Source organism: Suricata suricatta, chromosome 13, assembly GCF_006229205.1.
Source record: "Suricata suricatta isolate VVHF042 chromosome 13, meerkat_22Aug2017_6uvM2_HiC, whole genome shotgun sequence".
Taxonomy (NCBI): domain Eukaryota; kingdom Metazoa; phylum Chordata; class Mammalia; order Carnivora; family Herpestidae; genus Suricata; species Suricata suricatta.
In genome coordinates this window covers 59,681,722-59,704,106 of record NC_043712.1, presented here as the reverse complement: position 1 = coordinate 59,704,106, position 22,385 = coordinate 59,681,722, and the positions used below count along the sequence as shown (strand labels likewise).

Genomic DNA, 22,385 nt, shown 5'->3' with positions numbered 1-22,385 from the left:
ACTGGGCACCACCACGTTCAGCCCTTTCTCCTGTCTGAGCTGCTATCTGAGCTCTCTCCGCCTTGGCTAACCTCCAGAGGACCCCTGGAATCATGGGCTGCAGGATCATCTTACAGGCACCTTCAAGCTGGTGCATACCCCCTGAGTACCTTCAGAAGGGCAGGTACATGGGTATTCATACTTTTCCCTAAAGTTTATCTTCCTGGGAGCAGGCCTGCAGTCTACAGGGTTTCCTGCCCTTCAGTCAGTCTCCTACTTGACTCTCTCTCATCTCTAATTTCATGGTGGGACAATACTCCTGCCCCAAGTTGGAAGAACTCTGGCATGCAAAGCAGAAGTAGGGTGCAAAATGCTGGTCTTAGTAAAGTTGCAAAGGGAATGGGTGTAACGACAGGGTAATGTGTATTTATTTGCCACTCAGATGGCTCCTTTACTTTTGACAAAACTGAAGGAGCTCCCAAAAGATGTCAGCTACTAGACATCTGGATGCTGGATGGGGGCTCGTGTGCATTTGGGCATCTGGCTTGGGAGGAGTTAAAAAGAATTGAGAGATATTGCTGCAACAGAACTCTTACAGTTCTACCCACTATTGGTGTCAGTGCTTTTTTTTTAAAAAAAAGAAAAATACAATTTAAGTGACACTTGAAACTTGTCTTACTACATTAGTGTGCTAAATAAACTCATATTTACATAAGCTAATTTAAAAGAATCTTCATTTGTTTATCTGGTTAAGAGATACATTTCCCCTGGGTCTCCTGGGTGGCTCAGTCACTTAAGCCTCCGACTTCAGCTCAGGTCATGAGTTTGAGCCCTGTGTCAGGCTCTGTGCTGACAGCTCAGAGCCTGGAGCCTGCGTCAGATTGTCTCCCTCTGTCTTTGCCTCTTTACTGCTCATGCTCTGTGTCTGTCTCTCTCTTTCTTTCTCTCTCTCAAAAATAAATAAACATTAAAAAATTTTAAAAAGATACATTCCCCCAAATTTACTTTTTAAAAATAATTACCAATATTATAATATATATGTAGCTTTTAATTACACTTCTTAAAAGAAATGCAATTATTTTTCAACTCAGGTTTTTAAAAAAAAAATTTAAAGCCATGTCATAGAAAAAATAAAAACCGAAATTTCAGTTAATATGCATGTTTTTGTTATACAGAGGATTATGATAATGGTCAATAAAAGGACTTTGAGCATATAAGTATCATCAGATAAAATTCTGTGGGGAAAGTAGAATATAGATATATAAGTTTAAAGAAAAGAAGGAATGCTGTAACATCTGCGAAAGAAGCACTTGTTTCATGTTTTTTTTAAATTTTTTTAATGCTTTTTATTTATTTTTGAGAGACAGAGAGAGACAGCATGAGCAGAGGAGGGTCAGAGAGAGAGGGAGATACAGAATCTGAAACAGGCTCCAGGCTCTGAGCTAGCTGTCAGCACAGAGCCCGACGCGGGGCTCGAACCCACAAACTGTGAGATCTGACCTGAGCCAAAGCCAGATGCTTAACCGACTGAGCCACCCAGGCGCCCCTGTTTCATGTTTTTTAAATGGATGGAAGGGGTATTTAGAGATGTGTTTTTTTCCCCTAAATGTCAATATTTAATACAGAAGAATTATTAAATTTTTTAAATATTTACTTATTTTTGAGAAAGACAGAGCAGAGTGCGAGAGGAGCAGGGGGAGAGAGAGGGAGACAGAGAATCTGAAGCAGGCTCCAGGCTCTGAGCTGTCAGCACAGAGCCCGATACAGGGCTCGAACTCACAAACCGCAAGATCATAACCTGAAACAAAGTCAGATGCTTAACTGACTGAGCCCCAGAGGAATTATAACTTTTATAATTACTTAAAGTTATGAGAAATTTTATATGTCTACTTAAAACTGTGCATAGATTTTCAAAATTCTATCTGCTTTTGGTTTGTGAAGGAGGCTGGATTGGAATGCTGTGGTGGTTTCTGGCTCTGGCTTGGGAGTGTATGAAGAATACAGGCATCTGCGCTCCTGTTCATTATGAACCAGAAATTCTAACTGGGGGCTAGGGCTGGAACCTCATGTCTCACACAAGTCCCTGATTCTCAGTGGATCTCAGAACCAGTGTTTTGCTCCCTTTGTGTGCTTTCCTCTAGGGAAGGACTCCTGAAGCAGAGGTGACAGACCACTGTGCAGGTGGTGCAGTGCCAGAAGCCAGAAGTTCCTGGGGTGTCCATCTTGGAATGGGGACCTGGAACAAAGGCTGTTTTGTCCATTCACTTTTGCGGAAGTTCACTATCCATAAATGATGTCTGCGTAGCTCATCCTAAATGGCATTTTTGAGTTCCTCTTTGAGAACTTTCAGTTTCTTATTGCAGTTTTTTAGATTTATTAGGATTAGTATTGATCCAAGATCTACCTGGGATCAGTCAAAAACCATTGATCTGAAAACTATTTGACTTCCAAAATTTAAGTGCATCAAATAATGAGAAGCAGTCAGTGATTCCTAGCTGTCCTCCTAGATCTTTTGATCATAAAAAATTTCCTCAGGATATGAAATGTGGCTATTATTAGGCAGTATGAAATAGTCTGAAGGGTTTGACTTAATGGACTAAATTTGCTACACATTGCTAGGGGTGCATTGTCTTTCTCTATTCTTTCTTTTATGTGAGAAATTTGTTGCCATTTCCTGTGTCTCGACAAGATAAATGAACTAATTTAAAATATTTTCCACGCCTCATCTGTCCACTCCACAAGCTGTCAATTGGCTCAGATTGGGAGCCTGCATGCCAGCCGTCCTCAGCTGGGAGTACTGTTGCTATGAAAAAAGAATGTCGTTTCCATAGCAGCTTGGACCACCTTTGCAAGTGTGCGTTCACATTCTTGCAGGATTGGGTGAGAAAGTCGATATTTGGTCGAGCTTTCTAAAGCACATTTGCTTGACTTAAATGAAGTTATTACATTTCTTTTTTTTTTTAATTGAATAGGTGGGAGAACATTTTCAAGAATCAATGAAGGGGAAAAGTTGGATATGTTAAAAACAAAAGGAAGAAAGGAAGAAAAATATTGGAGTTATTAAAATCTAAAATTATAAAACTTACAATGGGAAAAAGTTATTATTTGTCTTCAAAATAAAGTTTCTAATTTTACATGTGTTACAGTTTGGGTAATTTAAAAAATACTATGGAATTTCCACAAGTATTATCTTTTATGGTCATTCAAATTCACCAGAGTCCTTCACCGCTCATTTCTCAGAAAGATGATGTTCAGAACATTGCAGTGGCACACAACTGTCAGGAATTCTCATCCTCTTTTGCATCAGGATTGAGTTCTTCACAGTATTTACTTACTGGCATTTGTAGAGGAGGCAGAGCAAAGAAGTGATAAGTTGGAGACCATTTTTACTGTTTCTGAGATAGTACAGGCGGATTTCTTTTGGATTTTCTGAACTTTTTTCTATTTAACAATACATTTTAATGAGTCTTTGGGGGAAGTCATAACTTTACTACACTGCTTATCGTGCCCGCTGGTCACATGATAATACTCTTGTGAGGTATAATATTAAAATCATCTCTGGCTAAAAGTGGATTTTGGCTTTTAGCCTAACACTGAGCAAATAACCTTTCCAGTCCAAGTTAAGTGTTCCCATAAGCTCCTTAAAACCAAATTCTCCTTGTTAAGAAAAAGTTACTGAATATAATTCCCAAAGGGTAGGATATGGAAGCTATTTCAATAGGACTTTAAAAAAATCCTTCCTGTATTTTGCTGGCTTGGCCTTTCTTTTGCTAATATTTGGTTGGTACTTCTTTGCTAGGTTTGATGTGAGAGATCAGAATTCTCCCCAGGAAGGTTGATGGTCCATCAGATGGGTTCACTTCCTTAGTTTGAACCGTGGCTTAAAGCAGGGTGCTGAAGTCTGCCACCCAGTGATGGTGCCTTTCCTGGGAGTCGTTGCAGAATCTGTCTCAAGCCTTGTCTTTGTACTTGACTGTGACCCTGCTACTGCCCAGAGCTCTAAACCTCCAGCTCCCTCATCACAGAAAGCCAGGCTTTCTGTGGTTTCCCCAGTAGGTCAGCCTTAAGGTAGATGAAAATTTGATAGATGCACTTATAACCTCTTCAGAGCTTTCTGTGGGAACTTTGACAAGTACATTCTTTCTCCTAAATATTTTAACACACAGCCTTTAAAATGACATTTACCTCTTCTAGGACCATTTCTGACAGTGACATGGTAGTTTTATTTTTATTTTATTTGAAAACATCATTTGGGGTTTTATAGAAAAAAATAAAATATTTATCTCCACAGCTTGTTATCAGCAGGGAGGATAGGCATTCTTGGATGGATGGAAGGTTTATTGGTGGAAAGAGTTAAGAAGCTATTTTGTGATAAAGGATTTCTTTGCATTTTTTTCTGTAGTCAAGTAAATTGTTTGTGGGTTCTTGCTAAAAAAAATATAATAATCCCTCTGGTGCTGCTTTTAATTTGATCAGGTTTAAAATATTTTCAGAAGGGTTAAGCTTCCTGTGCATTAGTGTCTGGTATGATCAAATAAAGGGATGGCTTTGGAATGGGCTAGATTTGTTTATGATGCTGTTCAACCTTTCTACAGAAGGTGCAGTCAAAACAACAGCACCATTTTTACGTGACTTTGAGGTGTGTGGTGTGTCCCCTTTCCACCGACTCATGTAAGAATTTGTTTCCTGTGGTGTATATATAATGTATCCAAATGTCACTTTCAGGTAATAGGCGTATCAATCCACTGTCATGATTTCTCGTGTATGGCTACTGACAGTTACACTTTACCTGCAAGGGGAAGAATTAATTGTATATCCTGCTCTTCTTCATTAGGTAAAAGTTTGCAAGATAAAATATAATCCCAGTAGGGCATAGAAGCATTTTATGAGCAGGTGAGCCAAGTTGTGAAAAGACCTTCAGAAAGCCTAAAACTTGGGGGGGGGGGGAAACCAAAAGCCTCCACTGCTTGGGGGCTCTGTTTTTAATCTGATTCTCTGCTGAGTTCCTGAATATTTCAAATGGACCTGAAAAGGTGCCTTTTTGTTCCCTGGTTTTCAGAACATGGTTTTCAGTGGAAACTTTCAGTCTGTCATTTTCATGGGAATGGCTTTAACCTAATACAGAGTGGAGATCTTAATCCACCTGAGAGAAATAGGAAAACCCTGTGTGACATTTGTCATACTTCACACAAGTCTAGTAATAGAATAAAATAATATTTCCACCCTACTAATGTTGTTTTGTTTAACTGAGAAACTTAAAATTTTTTGTAGAGTTTTTTCCCTTATAGAAGAACACAGAAATAGATGCTATCTGTACTGTAACATGGGTCTGTGAGCCCAAATGTTTAGTTTCTTATATATATATATTTTTTTAACAGTATTCACTTATCTTTTTTTTAAATGTTTTTTTTTTAATTTATTTTTGTTACAGAGAGACAGAGCATGAGAGGGGGAGGGGCAGAGAGAGAAGGAGACACAGAACAGCAAGCAGGCTCCAGGCTCTGAGCTAGCTGGCAGCACAGAGCCTGATGCAGGGCTCGAACCCACGAACGTGAGATCTGACCTGAGCTGAAGTCGGAGGCTTAACTGACTGAGCCACCCAGGCGCTCCAGTTTCTTATATTTTGATAAGTGATAGATGCACACATAGATACATGATTTTTAGTGACCCTGCTTTAAAAACTAGTTTACTAAATGTGGCTATAGCAGAAAAAAAATGTAAATACTTCAATGTACTAGATGTGGACCCTAAATCTGGTAAGGAGATTCCTCCCCACTCCTCCTGGTTCATAAACATAAATCTGAAAAACATACACTGGTGACAGAGAGTTAAGCTATAGTCATCACATTTGCCATCAAAATGGGAAGCTAGAATGGAAGAATGAACATACCGGCTCACAGCTGGGAAGATGTTGGCAGAAAAAAATCACTTGACACTGACTGAGGCCAGGCCCATCAAGGAGACTTACTACAGATGAGTTAGAGAAGAGTTGTTGGTACTCAGCTTGGCTGTTGGGCTCAGCACACGCTGCTGCACTCATTGTGAAGATTTGTTTAAAAATCACAGATTTTTGTCCCTTGGTGGTACACTCCCCTGATAAACAGTGTGACTTGATTTTCTGCCCCATTTGTGTTATATACCCAAACACATGTGCCTTTTGCTTTGGCAATCTGAAAAGAATTGATGTATTATCACATTCTATTTATTTTTCCCCCTCATCATTTAAAGAAAACAGTAACAATGGACATGTTTGTAACCTTTTATGTTTAGAGAGCACTTCTGTTCCCATTTTTCCATTAATTCTCACAGTGATTCTGCCAAGTATAGCTGGAGAAACTGAGGCACAGGCACACAGGAGCGCTTACCCAGGAGCACGCCTCCTTAGTGGGAAAGCTGGAACTCAAACTCCAGGCTCTACCAGTGCCTCTAATCTAGCAGGGGTAAGTGGTATGAATTAGTCTGAAAATTGCTCAAATCTTACTTTATAATAAAAAAACTTGAGACCTTGAACTCTTCTATTCCCTCAGTTGCATTAATTGGACCAGGGACAGTGAAGAGGATTCCAAAGAAAAAGGTTTTTTCTTTTTAATTTACCATTTAAAAGGGCCACTTTGGCCCGAAGTTGTAGGACTAAAACATATGTGTACCTGCACTTACACCAAAGCAGTTTATATTTTACTACCTTGAAGCTTGATGGAAGGAGAGAGCAAAGGGGCTCTCCCTTTCTACACAGGCATACGCATGGCAGACACAGAAGTTTGTGCATTCCTGGAGAAACTGGATTGTCTTCATCTTTTAAAGGGTAATGTGAATGATAGAAGACCACACTTTAGTTTTACGATTGCCAATGAGCCATAATATAAGCAGTAAATGTCTCTTAAAGTATGAACACGTTCTTTCACACATCTGCTTGGGTAATTCACTGTTCTGTTTCAAAGGATCTCACAGAAATGGAATTTTTAAATATTGAGAAATCCATTAAGAAATAGGAGAATGGAAAGCTCATTATAAGAGCCATGCCAAGGATAATTAAGATGTGGCCTAGTAGCCAAAAAATATTTACTTTTAATCGAAATGAACTTTTAAAGAAGTTAATGTTTTCACCCTTTGGCTGAAGAGTTCATTGCTGGGTTGGTTTAACATCAGTTTGAAGTTGATCAGGCAATTTTTCACAAAAGAAAAACATTGTAGACAATGTAGATAAGGCATTGTCACTTTCATGAAGAAAATCTGCATTTTTGAAATTGTCTTACTCCTCTGCAGTTGCAAAGACAGGGAAACAGAGGGTAGTACATGGTGCCTTTGGTTCACTGTGGGAGTAAGTTGGCTACTTCTGATCCTGAAACGATAGGAAAGGAAAAAATATGTCTAAAGGTATCATGGTTTATGCCCTATTCTTTTTTTTATATTATTGTAAAAACAATAAAGCAACAACCTTAGAGGAGAAAAGGAAAACCTAGAATTCCACTAACCTAAACATGATGTTCTTCAGTGAAATCTCTGTTCATTTTTGTGCATGGTTGCAATCACTATGTCCATAGTGACTGTGGACATTTTTAATAGTTCTATATCAAGAGTCCTTAACTCTTCTGTTCCCTGGACTCCTTTGGCAGTATCTTTAGAAAAGCCTGTGGATATCTTTTCAGAAAAATGTTTTTAAGTATTTAAAATAAAATACATAGGATTTCGTAGGCGACAATAATATTGAAGTGCACTTATTAAAATAGTTGTAAAATTAGCTTGTGCTACGGTAACACATGCTTTACTACCAAAGCATTAAATAACAAGATGTGACAGAGCCGTAGTTACCTAATTTCTGAGTAATTGTGAGCATAAATATATTGAGATTGTGGATCTGAAGATGGAGGGGAAGTCAGGACAGGTGAGGAATTTCTGCCTGATGATCTCTGTTACCTAGGTGAAGGAAGAGGCTCAGCCGTCTTTAGAATTGAGAAGCTGGGCTGGGGTTGGAGAGTGCTAAGGTTTTGGAACAGATGGGGCAGCATTCCTTAGTTACTGTGTCTTAGGTACTGTTTTTTACCTAAGATTTTATATATACGTTATTTCTTTTAACCATGGGAACACACTCATGAGGGATAGTTGCTCTTGTCATCTTTACTTGACCAATGTAGTAACTAAGCTGGGAGAAATTACCCACAAATAGATCATTCACTATTCTTCAAAGGAAGTCTACTGAAATAATCCAGAAGCAATGCTTGGTAATGCAAGTTCAGAGCCTCAGTGGGGGCAGCGTTAGGATTCAGTCCTAAACCCTTAACAAGAGCTTGTGTAACTGCCTTTTGTCAACTTCTGAAACTGGGAAGGATAATTTGTCTTATCTAGAAGATAAATCCTCAAGTTCACTGTTGGGTGATTTTTCTCCTCAAGCGACTGTCGTAGAAACCTGAACAGGAAAGGCAGTGGGATGCGGGCCATGGAAGATAGGACAGGCTCTGAACTGGACAATCTGTGCTCACACCGTCAATCAGCTCTTTTTAGGGCCACAGTTATCTCTGCTGGAAAGGTTCTTCCTCTGAAAAGTCACCTGGGGCACAACTGCACCACGACTGTATAGCTTTTAATCACTGCTTCTTCAGGGTTGTTTGAGCACACGTTGCCAAGGCATTTTACGTAAGCATAAATTTTCTCAATGTGGTCTAAGGCTGGCATAATCAGAAGACAAGAGGCACAGATATTGGGGCAGGCCACAGACAAAGCACCTCATGGGTGATAGTCTCTAATAAGGGTCAGATGTATGCAGGAGCCATGGACGGTTTTGGTGCTCAAAGCAGGAAGCTTGTAGAGCCTTCAGCGAAAACTGATGAGGCTTCTGGGTGTTTCCTTTTCCCAACCATTCGTATAAGTACCATTCACTAGGATAAGTATATTTAGTAGGAGTGTATATAATTGTTCGTTTAAACTGCTAAAAACTGTGTGTTGCAAGTTGGATAAGAGAGAGGTGCTTAGAACCTAACTCATGACCTAGCTCCCTCATTGCAGATTGGTGAGTGGGAAATGTTTTTACTCTTCCGACCCAGACTTCACCAATGAATGCAATTTCAATAAATCTATAGAAAACAGAGATTTAAGAAACCATGTGCACCTCTATAAAAAAAAATTGAACAAAACAATACTGCAGCCTTTTATGGGGTTGGGCGTTAGCACTGTCTTAAAACATATACTGCTAAGGTTTCTGTCTTTGATTTATTTTTTTTTTTTTGGCCAAATATCTTTAGAATGTCAGGCTCTAGGCCAGAAATAAATAGAAAATGTTTTATAGTCCTTGATTTGATAATGCCAATAGCAAATCATATCTGATACTCATAATAAAGTTTCTTTGGTCAGGGTGAGGAAGCTGCCCTTGGAGCAGTGGAAAGCTTTGCAAGCCAGCCTTCCAAAATTGTGTGAGGCAGGAAAACTGTTTCTTTTTAAATTTAACACTGAGAGTTAAATGATTAAAGTATTATCATTTCCAACCTTAGTTCAGAGAATTCTAAAGAAATGAGTTTAGAGATCCTCCTAAGTTACAAGTAACTTTACATATCTGGGTGCTTTTTTTTATTATTAATACGGTGAAGAGTACCCCTCAGTGACTTTAGTAGAGCTTACTTGTGCCAAAAAGAACAGAGGGTCTTTTTTAAAATTTTAAGTAAATAATCAGTAGTTTTGAATTCAATTAAATGCAAAAATTCCCGTTTGATCTCTTATAAATAATAATTTCAAATAATGAAATTTCCTCTAGGAAACAGGTGCTCTTTAATACTAACATAAAAAGAAATAAAAATGCAAATACAAAAGTACTTAGAGAATGTTTATTTTGTGATTTAGGAGGCTTTCTTTTCCCTCCCATCCGCTGAAAGATGTTTAGTGACACTTAATAAGTACTCGAAATAAGATTTGTTCTAAAGCTCTCTGTATGCTGTAATTGTATGCCCCTTTTGCCCTTTAAATTTGAAATAAACTTGAAATGAAGGATGGAATCCAAACAGGCTGTTAGAGAAGTAGAAATGATAAGTGATTGATTTTTCGCAGCATAGATAACATTGCCTATTTTGTGATTCAGCAAATGCTGCTATATACTATCAGTGAAGTGCCTCTTTCAACAAGAGATTGTGATGTTGGCTTTAATTTATTTGCAAATGCTGCTTTTATGTCTGGGTTTTCTGTCCAGCCCAGGTAGTAAGTGCAGAGGGGAAGCTGTTTTCTGTTGAGGGAGGATAGGAAGAAGGGCAGGAAGCATTCAGAGGCTAGCCTGTTTCCCCCAGGACCTTCTCTTCAGGCTCTCTACCCCTACTCCCCCCTGCCCGCCGTGACTTGCCTTTGTGTGTGCCTGTGCTGAACTAGAATTCAAAACCATGTCTATCTGACTTCCTGTCCATGCTTCCAACTACTGTGAAATACTCTCCTCATAGGGAAGGCAGAAGAAGGGTCTTCAGTCAGCCTACTCCACAGATACATTGTACACTGTGCAGGTGCCTTTGGTACGAGGATGAGTAGAATTTGCCCAACCCCTGAGGAGCAAAAGATGGACAAGCAAAGAGACATGTCTGACCAACAAGCATTCTTAGCCAAAGGTTGTTCTGATTTTTTGGATGGGCTGGTCTGGGAATTGTTTGGTTGCCTATGTTTAAACCTAAGTCACTTAGAAAATTGTAACAAAATAGAAGTTCTGTTTACCCTAAAAATTAGCCATCACTTCTAAGCCTTTGTCCGTCTTTCATCTTGGCAAGACAAGGTGAGGTTTGTGTCAGGTACTGTTTAAGACCTTCTGAGATCTCACCTTCCCAGTTTAACATCCCTTAGCTTTGCTCACACTTCGCTTAGTTTTGCCTCACATTTTTCTATCTCTGAGCTTTGTTAAACCTAAATAGAATGTCCTTCCTCTTTCCTTATGCTACTGCACATGCACATGCACTGGCCGAGGCCTACTGGTCCTTCCAAGGCAAGCACCACCGGCTCTTGCTAGCTCCCCTCGCGCTCTAAAACCCTGATGGCAGCTTCTCTGGACCACGTGGCAAACCCTGTATCCTTGCCGCTGCAGGCGTGGCTGGTGTACAGCATGTCCCAACACTCTTCCAGGCAGCGTCTGACCTGGTGAGAAAGCGTTGCACGTTGTCTCTAAACTCCAAGAAATTAGTTATAAGACATTTCTGACTTTGGAGAAACCCCATTTTTTTTTACCTTATTACAAGTTCTCTAGAGCCAGCTGATGGAACTGACCCAGTTTAGAGGGGTGCACAGGTCAGCTGCCTGAGCTCTGCTGCCACATAAGCTGAGCCATTCAAGCAGAATCATACCTGCTGTCTTACTCTGTATGTGGTGTCCCTCAAGTTGCTGTCATGAAGGTCAGCCTGTCTTGACCCTCACTGAGACCTTCTCAGTAGAAGGATGGTAGGAGTGCTGGGGCGGGGTGGGGGGAGGGAAGTGACCAGCTGAGGCGCACATGTTGGCCTCAGCCCTCTCTCCTTCCAAATCCAGCAGCACTTCATCTTGCTTATTGTGATGACCATTGCAAAGTTTTTGTTATAGCTATTTTTTGTATGCCAGATTAAGCTTCTTGAATACACAGATTATATCTTTTTCATTTTTTGCCTTCTTTCACATTTAGCAAAGTGCCTCTTATATGGAAGATATTTAGTAAGTATTGAAATGGATGAAAGAATGGATTAACACATGATATATAATAAGGAAACAATGATTCATTTAATGAGTGCATATTTATTAAATACCTACTGTGGGTAGTCAATGTTCTGGTGCTGGGGTTAAAAGGTGCTTCCTGAAGGATTCCTATTTGAGGAGCTTCTCTGTGGTGTATCTTCTGATCTAAAATAAAAAGTGTGACTGGGTTGTTGATATAGTACTTTTCAAGAGTCATTTGTTAATTTTTCAGTTTATGTATGAACTATTATGGCCTTTCCAGTTCTAGAATCCTTTTGTGCTTCTTTAAATTTCTCAGGGCCAACAATGACTCTCTAGCCTTGTTTTGAATAAGTGCAGCCTTCTGTCTGATCCTTACCACCTCTGCCCATTTTTCTAGCTATGTCTCTTGCCTGACTGAGCTCATTCCTCTACCCTTTCCTCTTTATCCTGCTTCTTGACTTTTTCTTAGCTTCTCATTTTTTTTTTTTTTTGCAGGGTGAATCTCACTAAACGAAAAGCAATGAGATAAATGGCTTCTGATACATATCATAAATAAGGATTTAATCCAACATACTTGATATCATGAATCATATATTTTAATGCTTGAACTTGAAGTGTAGAAATACCTTTTCATGAGGAAGGTGGGGCAACAGAGGACTTACATTATGAGCTGATGCACGAGTATTCAGAATTGAGTTTTACTGTATCATTTTATAGTGTCTGCTCTTTGGAACATACTTATATGGCTGAGGTCAGACAGTTATGCATGGTGTGAGTGGTGTGAGTCTGTATAGTGCTTGAAAAAGTGTCTTTGGAGAGCAAATGGGAAAGGGAATTAGCTACTATATCGTTATCATTAGCTTTTTAGTTGTCTGATAGGGAAACACTAATTAAAAAGCATTTGCGCCTCTTTGGGAATTACCTGCCTACATATGGAAGGAAAAAAGAATCATAAAATTGGCAAAACAATAATAAAATCATACTAGAAATCATATTAAAAGAAAAAAAGGCAATGGGATATGCTTTGAACTTCCAGCTCCTTCACAGCTCATCATTTCTTGATGCCCTCTGTGCTCAAGGAATCTAATGATACACAAAGCCTCATTGCCAGATACTTCATTAATTCCTCAATCCATTAGGAGCCTTAATGGCCTATGCCATTGGCATAAGTATGGAAATCCAGTCCCCTAAGAAAGTACAGTGCTCCATAAATCATACTCGCCTGAGGATTCTCTCAGCCCTTGACACAGAAGAATAGATGAGAAATCATTGTACTTCCTGAATTGCCATATCCTAGCGGCTCTCAGAGTAATAAACATCCTTTAACCCTTTAACCCTCAAACCATGATTCTCAGAGTGTGATCCCTGGATCAACAACATCAGCACCACTGGGAACTTGTTAGAAATGCAAGTTCAGTGGCCCTAGCCAGACGAACTGAAACTCTGGGGGTGGGGCCGGCAATCTGTGTTAAGCAGGTCTCCCTGTGACCTGCTCTAAGGTCCCTGTGATATAGTTCTATAATGAAGGCTTTTTTTTTAACTGTTTAAAAAAAATGAGCATGTCCATAGCTTCACCCTAATCTACTTGTTTGGATTTAGTTTAATTGAGCAAACATTGACTGAGTAGCTGTTACATCCCAGGCATCCTCCCTAGGTAAAGGACACTCTAAAGTCACTCTAGCATCATCTGTTGCCAGCACTTCCCCTACTGTGCTGCATTGGCCTGCCTGGAAGGCAGCCCTTCCTCAACTTTGTTCTAAAGCACCCAAAACAATGGTTTTCTAGGCTGCCTTATTTGACTTCTCAAATCTCCTTTATTAATTGTCATCCACTGGCACCTCTGAGAACCAGAGAAAGAATGGCCCTGTCTTTCAGAATCTTTTCTGCTTTTAAATTCCTGGTAATCTTGCTGTTCAGAAGCTTCCTTCTATCCCTGTCCCTCTAGAATTTTTGCTGCCTCTACCCTCATCCACTGCTAGAGAGTTTCTTTCCCCCAGGAGACAGACTGTTCAACCCTGATCTTAAGTGAGGAGCTCTATTTGGAGGAAGACCTAGAACCTCTATCAACAAAGGGTAACAAGAGTAAAAAGCTCAAAAATTTACCGTTCTCCTAAGAGCTATTACTCCAGCCCAAGGCCTCATCATCCTGTGCCTCAGTTTTTCTGTGGCTTCCTAATGGTTTGTTTTTCCACCTTGATCCATCTTGCTGTTAGAGTGATCATTCTTAAATGCTAACTCTATCATTTCTCAGCTTACTATCTTCAAATATGTGCCTATGGCCAAAGCAGGGATCAACAAACTAAGGTTTGTATTTATTGTTATATATAAAGTGTTATTGGAACTCAACAGTACTCATCATTTGCAGATTATCCAAGGCTGCTTTTGTGTGACAGTGGCAGAGTTGAGTGGTTGCAATTGGGATTATATACCACTCAAGTCTAAAATATTTATTGTTTGGCATGTAAAAAAAGTTTGCTACCCCCTTCTATAAAGCTTAGTCTGTTTATACATATCATACTGGCATATTTGAGTTCAGTTCCAGCAACTTACAATATGCTTTCCCTTTACTCCTGTTTGTGCTGCTTCGGTTTCCTTTCTTTCATGCCTTTGTTTGAATTTATTATTTTTCCTTATTCTGTTTCATTTTTCACAGTTAGTTAATTGGTACTATTACCCTTGTCCCAGACAAGTTAAGAAACTTAGAACATTTTAAACATCTCTTTTACCACTTCTTTCTTATATGCTTTAGTTGTCATTTGTTCATTTTCTCTATATTTGAAACCCAGAAGATATAACTATTATTGTTTGTAAAGTCAATATTCACTTAGACTTATCTACATATTTAGCATTTTGGTTGTTCTTCACCTCACACTTACTTCTGATCCTTGTTTATGAAAAAGAAAAGGAAAAATTCCACGTTTGCCCTCACATTTGAATGATAATTCAGCTGAATATAGACCAAATTTAATTTTCTTCCAGAAACCAAAGACATTATTTCATTGTCTTTTAACATTCACTTATGCAAATTAGAGGTCTGATGGTAATCTTATTTTTCTCTTTTTTTTTTTCTGGAAGATTTTGGGTTTTTCTGTTTATTTTGTGGTCTAAGATATGTTTAGGTGATTTTTTTTTTTTACATAATTCTACCTATTTTGCACATTTATTAAGGTCTGGAAATTTTTCTGTTATTTTCTCTTTTTTTATTCCTGTAGAATGCCTTTCAGAAAGATAATAGAATACCTGGATCTCTTTACCAAGTTGCTTAGCATTTGTGTTCTATTTTCCTTATTTTGCTGTTTCCTTCTCTGTTCTACAGGCTCCATCTTCCAGTTGGTAATTTGATCTTCAGTGGGATGCAATACAATATTCAGCACATCTTGAATTTTTTCAATGTTTTTTATTTTGAGAGAGAGAAAGTGAGAGAAAGAGAGAGAAAGAGAGAGAGAGTGTGTGAGTATGAACAGGGGAGGGGTGGAGAGAGAGGGAGAGTGAGAATCCCAAACATGCTCTGTGCTGTCAGTGTGGAGCCCTACATGGGGCTTGAACTCATAAATTGTGAGATCATGACCTAAGTTGAAATCAGGAGTTGGACACTTAACCCACTGAGCCACCCAGGTGCCCACATCTTGATTCTTTCTACAATGATATTTTGAACTTAGAGCTATGTAGTTGTTACTTTTTTTTTAATTGATGGGATATGTTTTGGAATGTGTATCATAATATGTACTGTACCTCTTTTAAAGTCATTTTCTACTTCTACTTACCTGACTCCTTAGGCAAGATATTCTTCTATTTGGTAATAATCATAGCACCTCTCATTTATTTTTTTTTCCCTCAAATGATTTTGATTTTTAAAATGTCTGATTGTATTTTGGTTGCACATCATGGGTGCACTTTTTCTTTTCTCAGCCCAAATGAGAATCTTATCTTGTTGGTGAACGATGAGGCAGATCACAGGACTCAGATTCAGATCAGATCACCTGCTGTTCATAATTGGGGCAGGATGGGCCATGGGCTGGTCTGGCAGTATGTGGCTTGTCTTTTAGGTGTTTGCTTCCACTCTTAGCACTGGCCTTATCAGAACTGTCTCCTCACAGACATCTACTAACAGCTGTTTACTGGGGATTTGTTCCCTGCAGTTAGTTGCACCTTTTCTTCTTTTTTTTTTTTTTAATTTTTTTTATGTTCTTTATTTATTTTTGAGACAGAGAGAGACAGTGGGAACAGGGGAGGGTCAGAGAGAGAGGGAGACACAGAATCCAAAGCAGGCTCCAGGCTCTGAGCTAGCTGTCAGCACAGAACCCTATGCGGGGCTTGAACCCACAAACCATGAGATCATGACCTGAGCCGAAGCCGGACGCGTAACTGACTGAGCCACCCCAGGTGCCCCGAGTTGCACCTTTTCTTGACAGTCAGTACTATTATGGTTTCACTCTTTTTCCTTTATCTTTACTTACTGGTTGGAGCTGGAAGGTTGCAACACAGGCTGACTCCACCATTTGATCCATTCAGCAATGTGTTTCTTGTTTTTTTTTTTTAATTTTTTTTAATGTTTTATTTATTTTTGATACAGAGAGAACTAGAGCATGAGAGGGGGAGGGGCAGAGAGAAGGACACAGAACTGGAAGCAGGCTCCAGGCTCTGAGCTAGCTGTCAGCACAGAGCCTGATGCGGGACTCGAACCCACGACCGTGAGATCTGACCTGAGCCGAAGTCGGAGGCTTAACCAACTGAGCCACCCAGGCACCCAGCAATGTGTTTCTTGAAGGCCTTCTTCCCTGTTTTGCCTCCAAGCACAACTCATTGTACAGTCATTCTGGTTCCACATAGCATTTTGTCTCTACTTCCTTAATAGTCCTTACTCCATTGTTACATTCTTAAGAAGTATCTATTTGTTCTCGTCTTTGCCCTGCTGAATTAAGTTCAGTAGCCAAAACACGTGTAGGTGTCAGATTGCCACAGATGTTTCAGAATAACTGGTTTAGTAGCCAGCAAGTGAAAATGGAGTTTGGAAATATAACATAGGCTGTACAATAAGATACAGAATGGCCCCCCTAATTGGTTTTATGTATTTCTCTATATCCTCAAGAACCTTTTTGATGTTTAAGGCAAACTTTCCAACTCTATGAATAAATATTTCTAAAGCATCAAATTATAATAGTCTGAAGTTAGAGAGATTTTGCAAAGGATAAGGTTGTAGCCTTAGAGACGACTGCCTCTGGGGGAAAAGAAGGCCATTTCCTTACTGGATTCCAAGGATTGAATCCTCACTGGACTTAAGTGTATTATCTCTGTTTCCTTTGCCTTTTTAAAAAAGGTGGGTTTTTTTTGGTTTAGTTTGTTTTTGGTGGGTTTAGTTTCAAAAGAGAGAGAGAGAGAGAGAGAGAGAGAGAGAGTGAGCGAGCGAGCAGGGAGGGGCAGAGAGAGAGAGGGAGACAGAGAATCCAAAGTGGGATCCAAAGCAGGCTCCACACTAACAGCAGAGAGCCCAATGCGCGGGGCTCAGACTCATGAACTGTGAGATCACGACCTGAGCTGAAGTTTGATGCTCAACTGACTGAGCCACCCAGGTGCCCCTAAAAAACCTTTTGAGAGAGGGAGAGAGAGAGAGAGAGATTGCATGCACTTGTGTGCAAGCAGTGGGAGGAGCACAGGGGGAGAGAGAATCCCAGGCAGACTCCATGCTCAGTCCCATGACCTTGGGATTGGGACCAGAGCTGAAATTGAGAGTCAGACAGTCCTTCACTTTTTCTGTAAAGTCTCTGTTTAATGAGGAAGCTAATGATGGAAGAGGCTGGTATTACCAATTCATCAATTAGCTAAATCATAATACTTTTTCCTACCCCCAAAATATCATATTTAATTAGGAAAATAGGAAACAGTTTCTCCTTTCATATCTGTCAATATCTGAACTTCCTCAAATACTGACATCTAGGTAGTATGATTAGGCTCTTAAAAGACTGCCTAATTATGCCTGGGGCTCCTGATAGGAGTTTTTGCTATTATATCTGTCATCACATTTCAAAAGGTTGGAATTAACAAAAAGTTACCAAAATACTGGGGCACCTGGGTGGCTCAGTCAGTTAAGCATCCAACTTCAGCTGAGGTCATGATCTCCCAGTTCATGATTTTGAGCCCTGCATTGGTCTCTGTGCTGACAGCTCAGAGCCTGGAGCCTGCTTCAGATTCTGTGTCTGTCAGTTTCTCTCTGTCCCTCCCCCTCTCACGCTTTCTCTCTCTCACACACACTCTCTCTCTAAAATAAATAAACATTTAAAAAAACATACCAAAAATACCAAGAATTACCAAGAATGTATTGAAACTGATAAGAATTGCCAAGACATCAAGATATTAAGTAATACTTTAATTCAAATTATAATGGATGTTGTTTCAGTTCTATATGTTTGTGTGTAGTTTCTTAATCAGCTAAACCACATCCTTAACCCCCACTTTAAAAATGCTTAATTGTATACTGAATCCAGATGTATGGGGAGATCAGCTAAATGCCTGGAGTGTAGAGCCCCTATGGGGACTAGTGAGAAATAAGATTGCTCAGATGGACTGTAAGGGCCTTTTCTAAGGTTTCCTCTTCCATCTCATGTTGTTCCTTTTTTTTTCCTGGAATGTTTTGGAGATAAGCAGAAGCCACTGAAGGACATTTAAGCAGGAGACTGACCTTGGATTTATGTTGTAAAGAGATCATTCTGGCATCTTCCTGGGGAAGGTGAATTGAATTGAATGAAATAAAAGACCAGTTAGGAGGACACTACTATGCTGTGTACCATGAACAGAGGCATTGGCAGTTGGTATACATGGGTAGGCAGAGATCAGAGCAAGGTTAAGGTCCAGAATCTGTAAGACTGAAGTAGCTGATCAGATATGGAGGCAAAGAGGAGTTAGAAGTTAAGTGCACGTTGGTTCTTACAGGTCTGTGATAAAATATTACAGTCCCCAAAATACATTGAGGTTAAGTGCCTTTCCTGTCCCAGGGAGGAAAGTGTTCCTATAAAAGAGCAGCTGCAACAGCATTTGATCAGATTGCAGACCCTTTTTATCCATAAAAATGAAAAGTCAAGCTTTTTGATCATTCTATTTCTTCTGCTTTCTGAACCTTATTCTCCAACCACTTTTTTCTAATCCTCAAGTATTTACTAGTTATACATATAGTGAAGCTGTTTGATTTTTCTCATCTTTCATAACAAATATACTGATAATGTCTCAGGCTAACTATGTGATTCAGTTTTTAGATGGTGGTAATCATTATTGCTGTTTTTATTTTCATTCTCCCTTCACCAGGCATAGTGGATGGATACTCCACAAAAACATGCCCTTTGGGGTGATTTTCAATTTTCTGACTTTGAGAAGCATATTTTTGTGTTAGTCATGAATGGTTCAGATGTGTATTATTAAGCACTTAAGCCCCTAGTTCCCACGTTGGACCATTTAACACTTTACATTTCCTTGTAAAAGAGAACTTAGACCATCTGTGTGCTATTTTGGGTATTTCTGAAGATCTCATCTAATTTAGGAGGCTAGGTACTGTCTTCCAAACCCATATTCTATCTCTTGATGTACCAAAAGTCCTGCCATGCAGGAGGTAAAAGGGAAGTAACTTAAACATTCGTGGGTGATTTATAGGAGCACCCTGGGGGCCTTTCCTTACTGTGCCTGGAGAAGCATATGCAAAAGGTTTTGACTTTCCTGACCACAAGTATTTCAACATCTGTTTGGTAGTATGTGACCATACCAGTGCATTTCATGAGAAAGAAGTACATGACTTATATTGTCACAGTTGCTCTTACCATTAGGGCCCCTGGAGGGTCAGGACTTGTTGATGTAATCAGTTTTCTGCATCTCTAATAGCTATTACTCTGTGAAGGGCGGAAATAAGCTGTGTTACAGAGTTTGAATTGATGTTCTTCATTTTCACCTCCAGAAATGCATCTTCTGCAGACACCGGGTTAAGAAGGCCTCTGGGGCCTGCATCCAGTGTTCCTATGGCCGCTGCCCAGCCTCCTTCCATGTCACATGTGCTCATGCTGCTGGGGTGCTGATGGAGCCTGATGATTGGCCATACGTGGTGAACATCACATGCTTTCGACATAAGGTCAATCCAAATGCGGTAAGGCCTTCCTTTCCTTCCCTCATGCCAGGACTGCATAAGAATACCCTCCTGTCCCACAGCTAGAATGCTTTACATTGTAATGTTACTTATTGTTGACATGCCTCGACTGTGAGTTCCTTGAAGGCAGGAATTTTACATTATTGTTTACTTGTTTTTGCCCAGGACCCACAATGTCTGGCACATGCTAGACACAAGAAGTATTTATTGAGTTGAATAAGTGAATGAACAGATGAATGAATAAAATTCTTTATGCCTGTTCTGATTTTGGATCTGTATATAGGCCTGCTGAGTATGGCTGTATAGAATGTGCATTGCACATATCCAGGATGAAGGTGAGATCACTTCTAAAAAGGGAATGATGTGACAGTACCACTTGAGATCATGCAGTGTTTAATCCATGCACTTGAACATTCTGGTCTTCAGGTTTTATTTCATCTCTTCTGGAAGAAACAAAGAGTAGTAACACAGTAAAGGGAGAGTAGTGTGGTCATAAACATTTGGGTCCTTGCTGCCTGTGATGGGATCAGCTAGGTACAGCATGTGGAGACCCTAGGAGGAATGAGGACAATTTCAGACAAGCAGAAATGTGGAAGAGAAGTATAGAGGTCACTTTTTTCTGTTTTTTCTATTTCACTCAGGACTGAACCTATTTCTAGGAAAAGAGTATTTGCAAGTAAATAGTGTGTGAATTTAACTATAAATTAGTTTACCTGTCCTTGGTAAATGGAATCTTTTGTCTGTTTTAAGTGCTTAGAAAAATTAGGACAGAGTGGAGATGGTTGATATGGCTTTGTTAGTTTCCAGTTCACTGTAATTGTTTTCGGCTGCCAACAAGGAGGCTAAAGCTTCAGCTTTGCTAACTTGCTGCCCTTTGTTATCCCTGGGAGGCTGGGCCACAGTCTATTTGCAGCCTAACATGCTTGTCCTATGTCTCAAATAACCTCCTGTGAGCAGCCTGCCAGGTTGTCAGTATGGGCTTAGGGAGCCATGACCCATACACAACAAATCTCCTGGCTTTTTAATGATTCCAGCAACTTCCATTGGCATCTTGAGAGATACTTGATGTTTGTGGGTTGGGACTTTGTGCGGATATGTGTGAATGTACAAATGTGCGGAATGACACCACCAACTGTCACCTCTATTTTAAAGTTATTTTCCATGTTTTGGGTGACAAGTTGCATATTCATTCATGCTTTTTTCTTAGTTCCTTGAATTAATGGGCTCTTGCTAAGAATAGTATTATATATTCAGCAGAAAATACATTTTAGCAACTTAAAAAATGGTACTAATAACACATTACATTACTGTGGTGCTTTGCCATTTACAATGTACAGTCAATAGCATTACCTCATTAGATGACACATGGGAATGCATTTGAGATGTGAACCAGCTCATGACCCCCAGAATTAGAGTAGTTTGTGTTCACACTTGGATTCTAGCAGCAGCACATATGCAACCTTGTGCAAGTTCTGCTCTCTGAGCCTCAGCTTCCTTGTCTACAAACAATGGCATGCCTATCCCACTATGTTGATTTTAGTCCATGGCACAGCATAAGCACCCAGAAAATGAAAGCCATATTATTACTTTCTCTTTTACTACTGCTGCACTTCTGTTGGCTTTGGTGCTACAATCCTGTGTGAATGGGGCCACATGAATAGTAGTATCCCTGCTTCAAGGATGAGAAACCAAAGTGCCAAAAGGTGCAATTCCTTGCCCAAGTGGATCCGGTTAATGAGCAACAGGTGCTGGAATGTCAGTGCTTTTTCAGCTCATTTTCTATTATTTGTTGAATTCCCAACTCCAAACCTTGAATGGAGCTAGAGGTGTTCATCTAAAGCTTTACCTGGGATCATACATTCTTATTCTAATATACCAAAGCTCTGTGGTTACTGATGATTATATTGAAGTTGCTATTAAAGAGATCCAGATGTTTAATCAGGACTTCATTCCTCTTTTTAAAAAAAAATTTTTTTTAATGTTTTTATTTATTTTTGAGAGAGAGAGAGAGACAGCATGAGCAGGGGAGGGTCAGAGAGAGAAGGAGTCACAGGATCTGAAGACAGGCTCCAGGCTCTGAGCTAGTGGTCAGCACAGAGCCTGACGCAGGGCTAGAACCCACGAACCGTGAGATCATGACCTGAGCCAAAGTCAGACGCTTGACCGACTGAGCCACCCAGGCGCCCCGACTTCATTCCTCTTAACTGTGATCTGTGGTTCAGTGAGGTTTATATTACTGTTGGTTTCATAAATGATGACCAAAAAGAACATCTACATCTCCTCTACAGATTGACTTTAAGTTTGGTACACTTTGTCAAATGTGGGGAAAAGATCATATAATTTACATTAAATGAATTTTTCCTTATGAAGGTAAAATTTTAGCATTTCTAAATTGCCTTGCAAAGTTCTCTGGCAGGAAATACTGTGAATATTACATTTCCAAAATATATTCCTGGTAGCTTATCCCTTATTCTTCAGTTGGACTACAAATATGGATTCCTCCCCAAAATGTTTGACAACTAGGAATTCATAGAATCTGATTAATTTGGTTTAGAGCATTGCAAATTGCCCCTATTTACATTGAATATGCTTTAGTTTTCAAGATAAAAAAGTTCAAATTCATTCCAGTATTTCTTTTTGTGTA

At 39.6% G+C, this 22,385-nt stretch overlaps 1 protein-coding gene across 8 annotated transcripts in view; it reads left to right on the top strand.

Annotated features, from left to right (window-relative positions):
- KDM4C (lysine demethylase 4C) overlaps nucleotides 1–22,385 on the top strand; it is a 392,424-nt gene that overhangs the window by 306,777 nt on the left and 63,262 nt on the right. For all 8 annotated transcript variants that reach the window (XM_029919878.1, XM_029919877.1, XM_029919876.1 and 5 more), the window contains one exon: nucleotides 19,556–19,741. In XM_029919878.1, coding sequence (XP_029775738.1) covers nucleotides 19,556–19,741 — 186 coding nt within the window. The remainder of the gene's footprint in view (nucleotides 1–19,555; nucleotides 19,742–22,385) is intronic.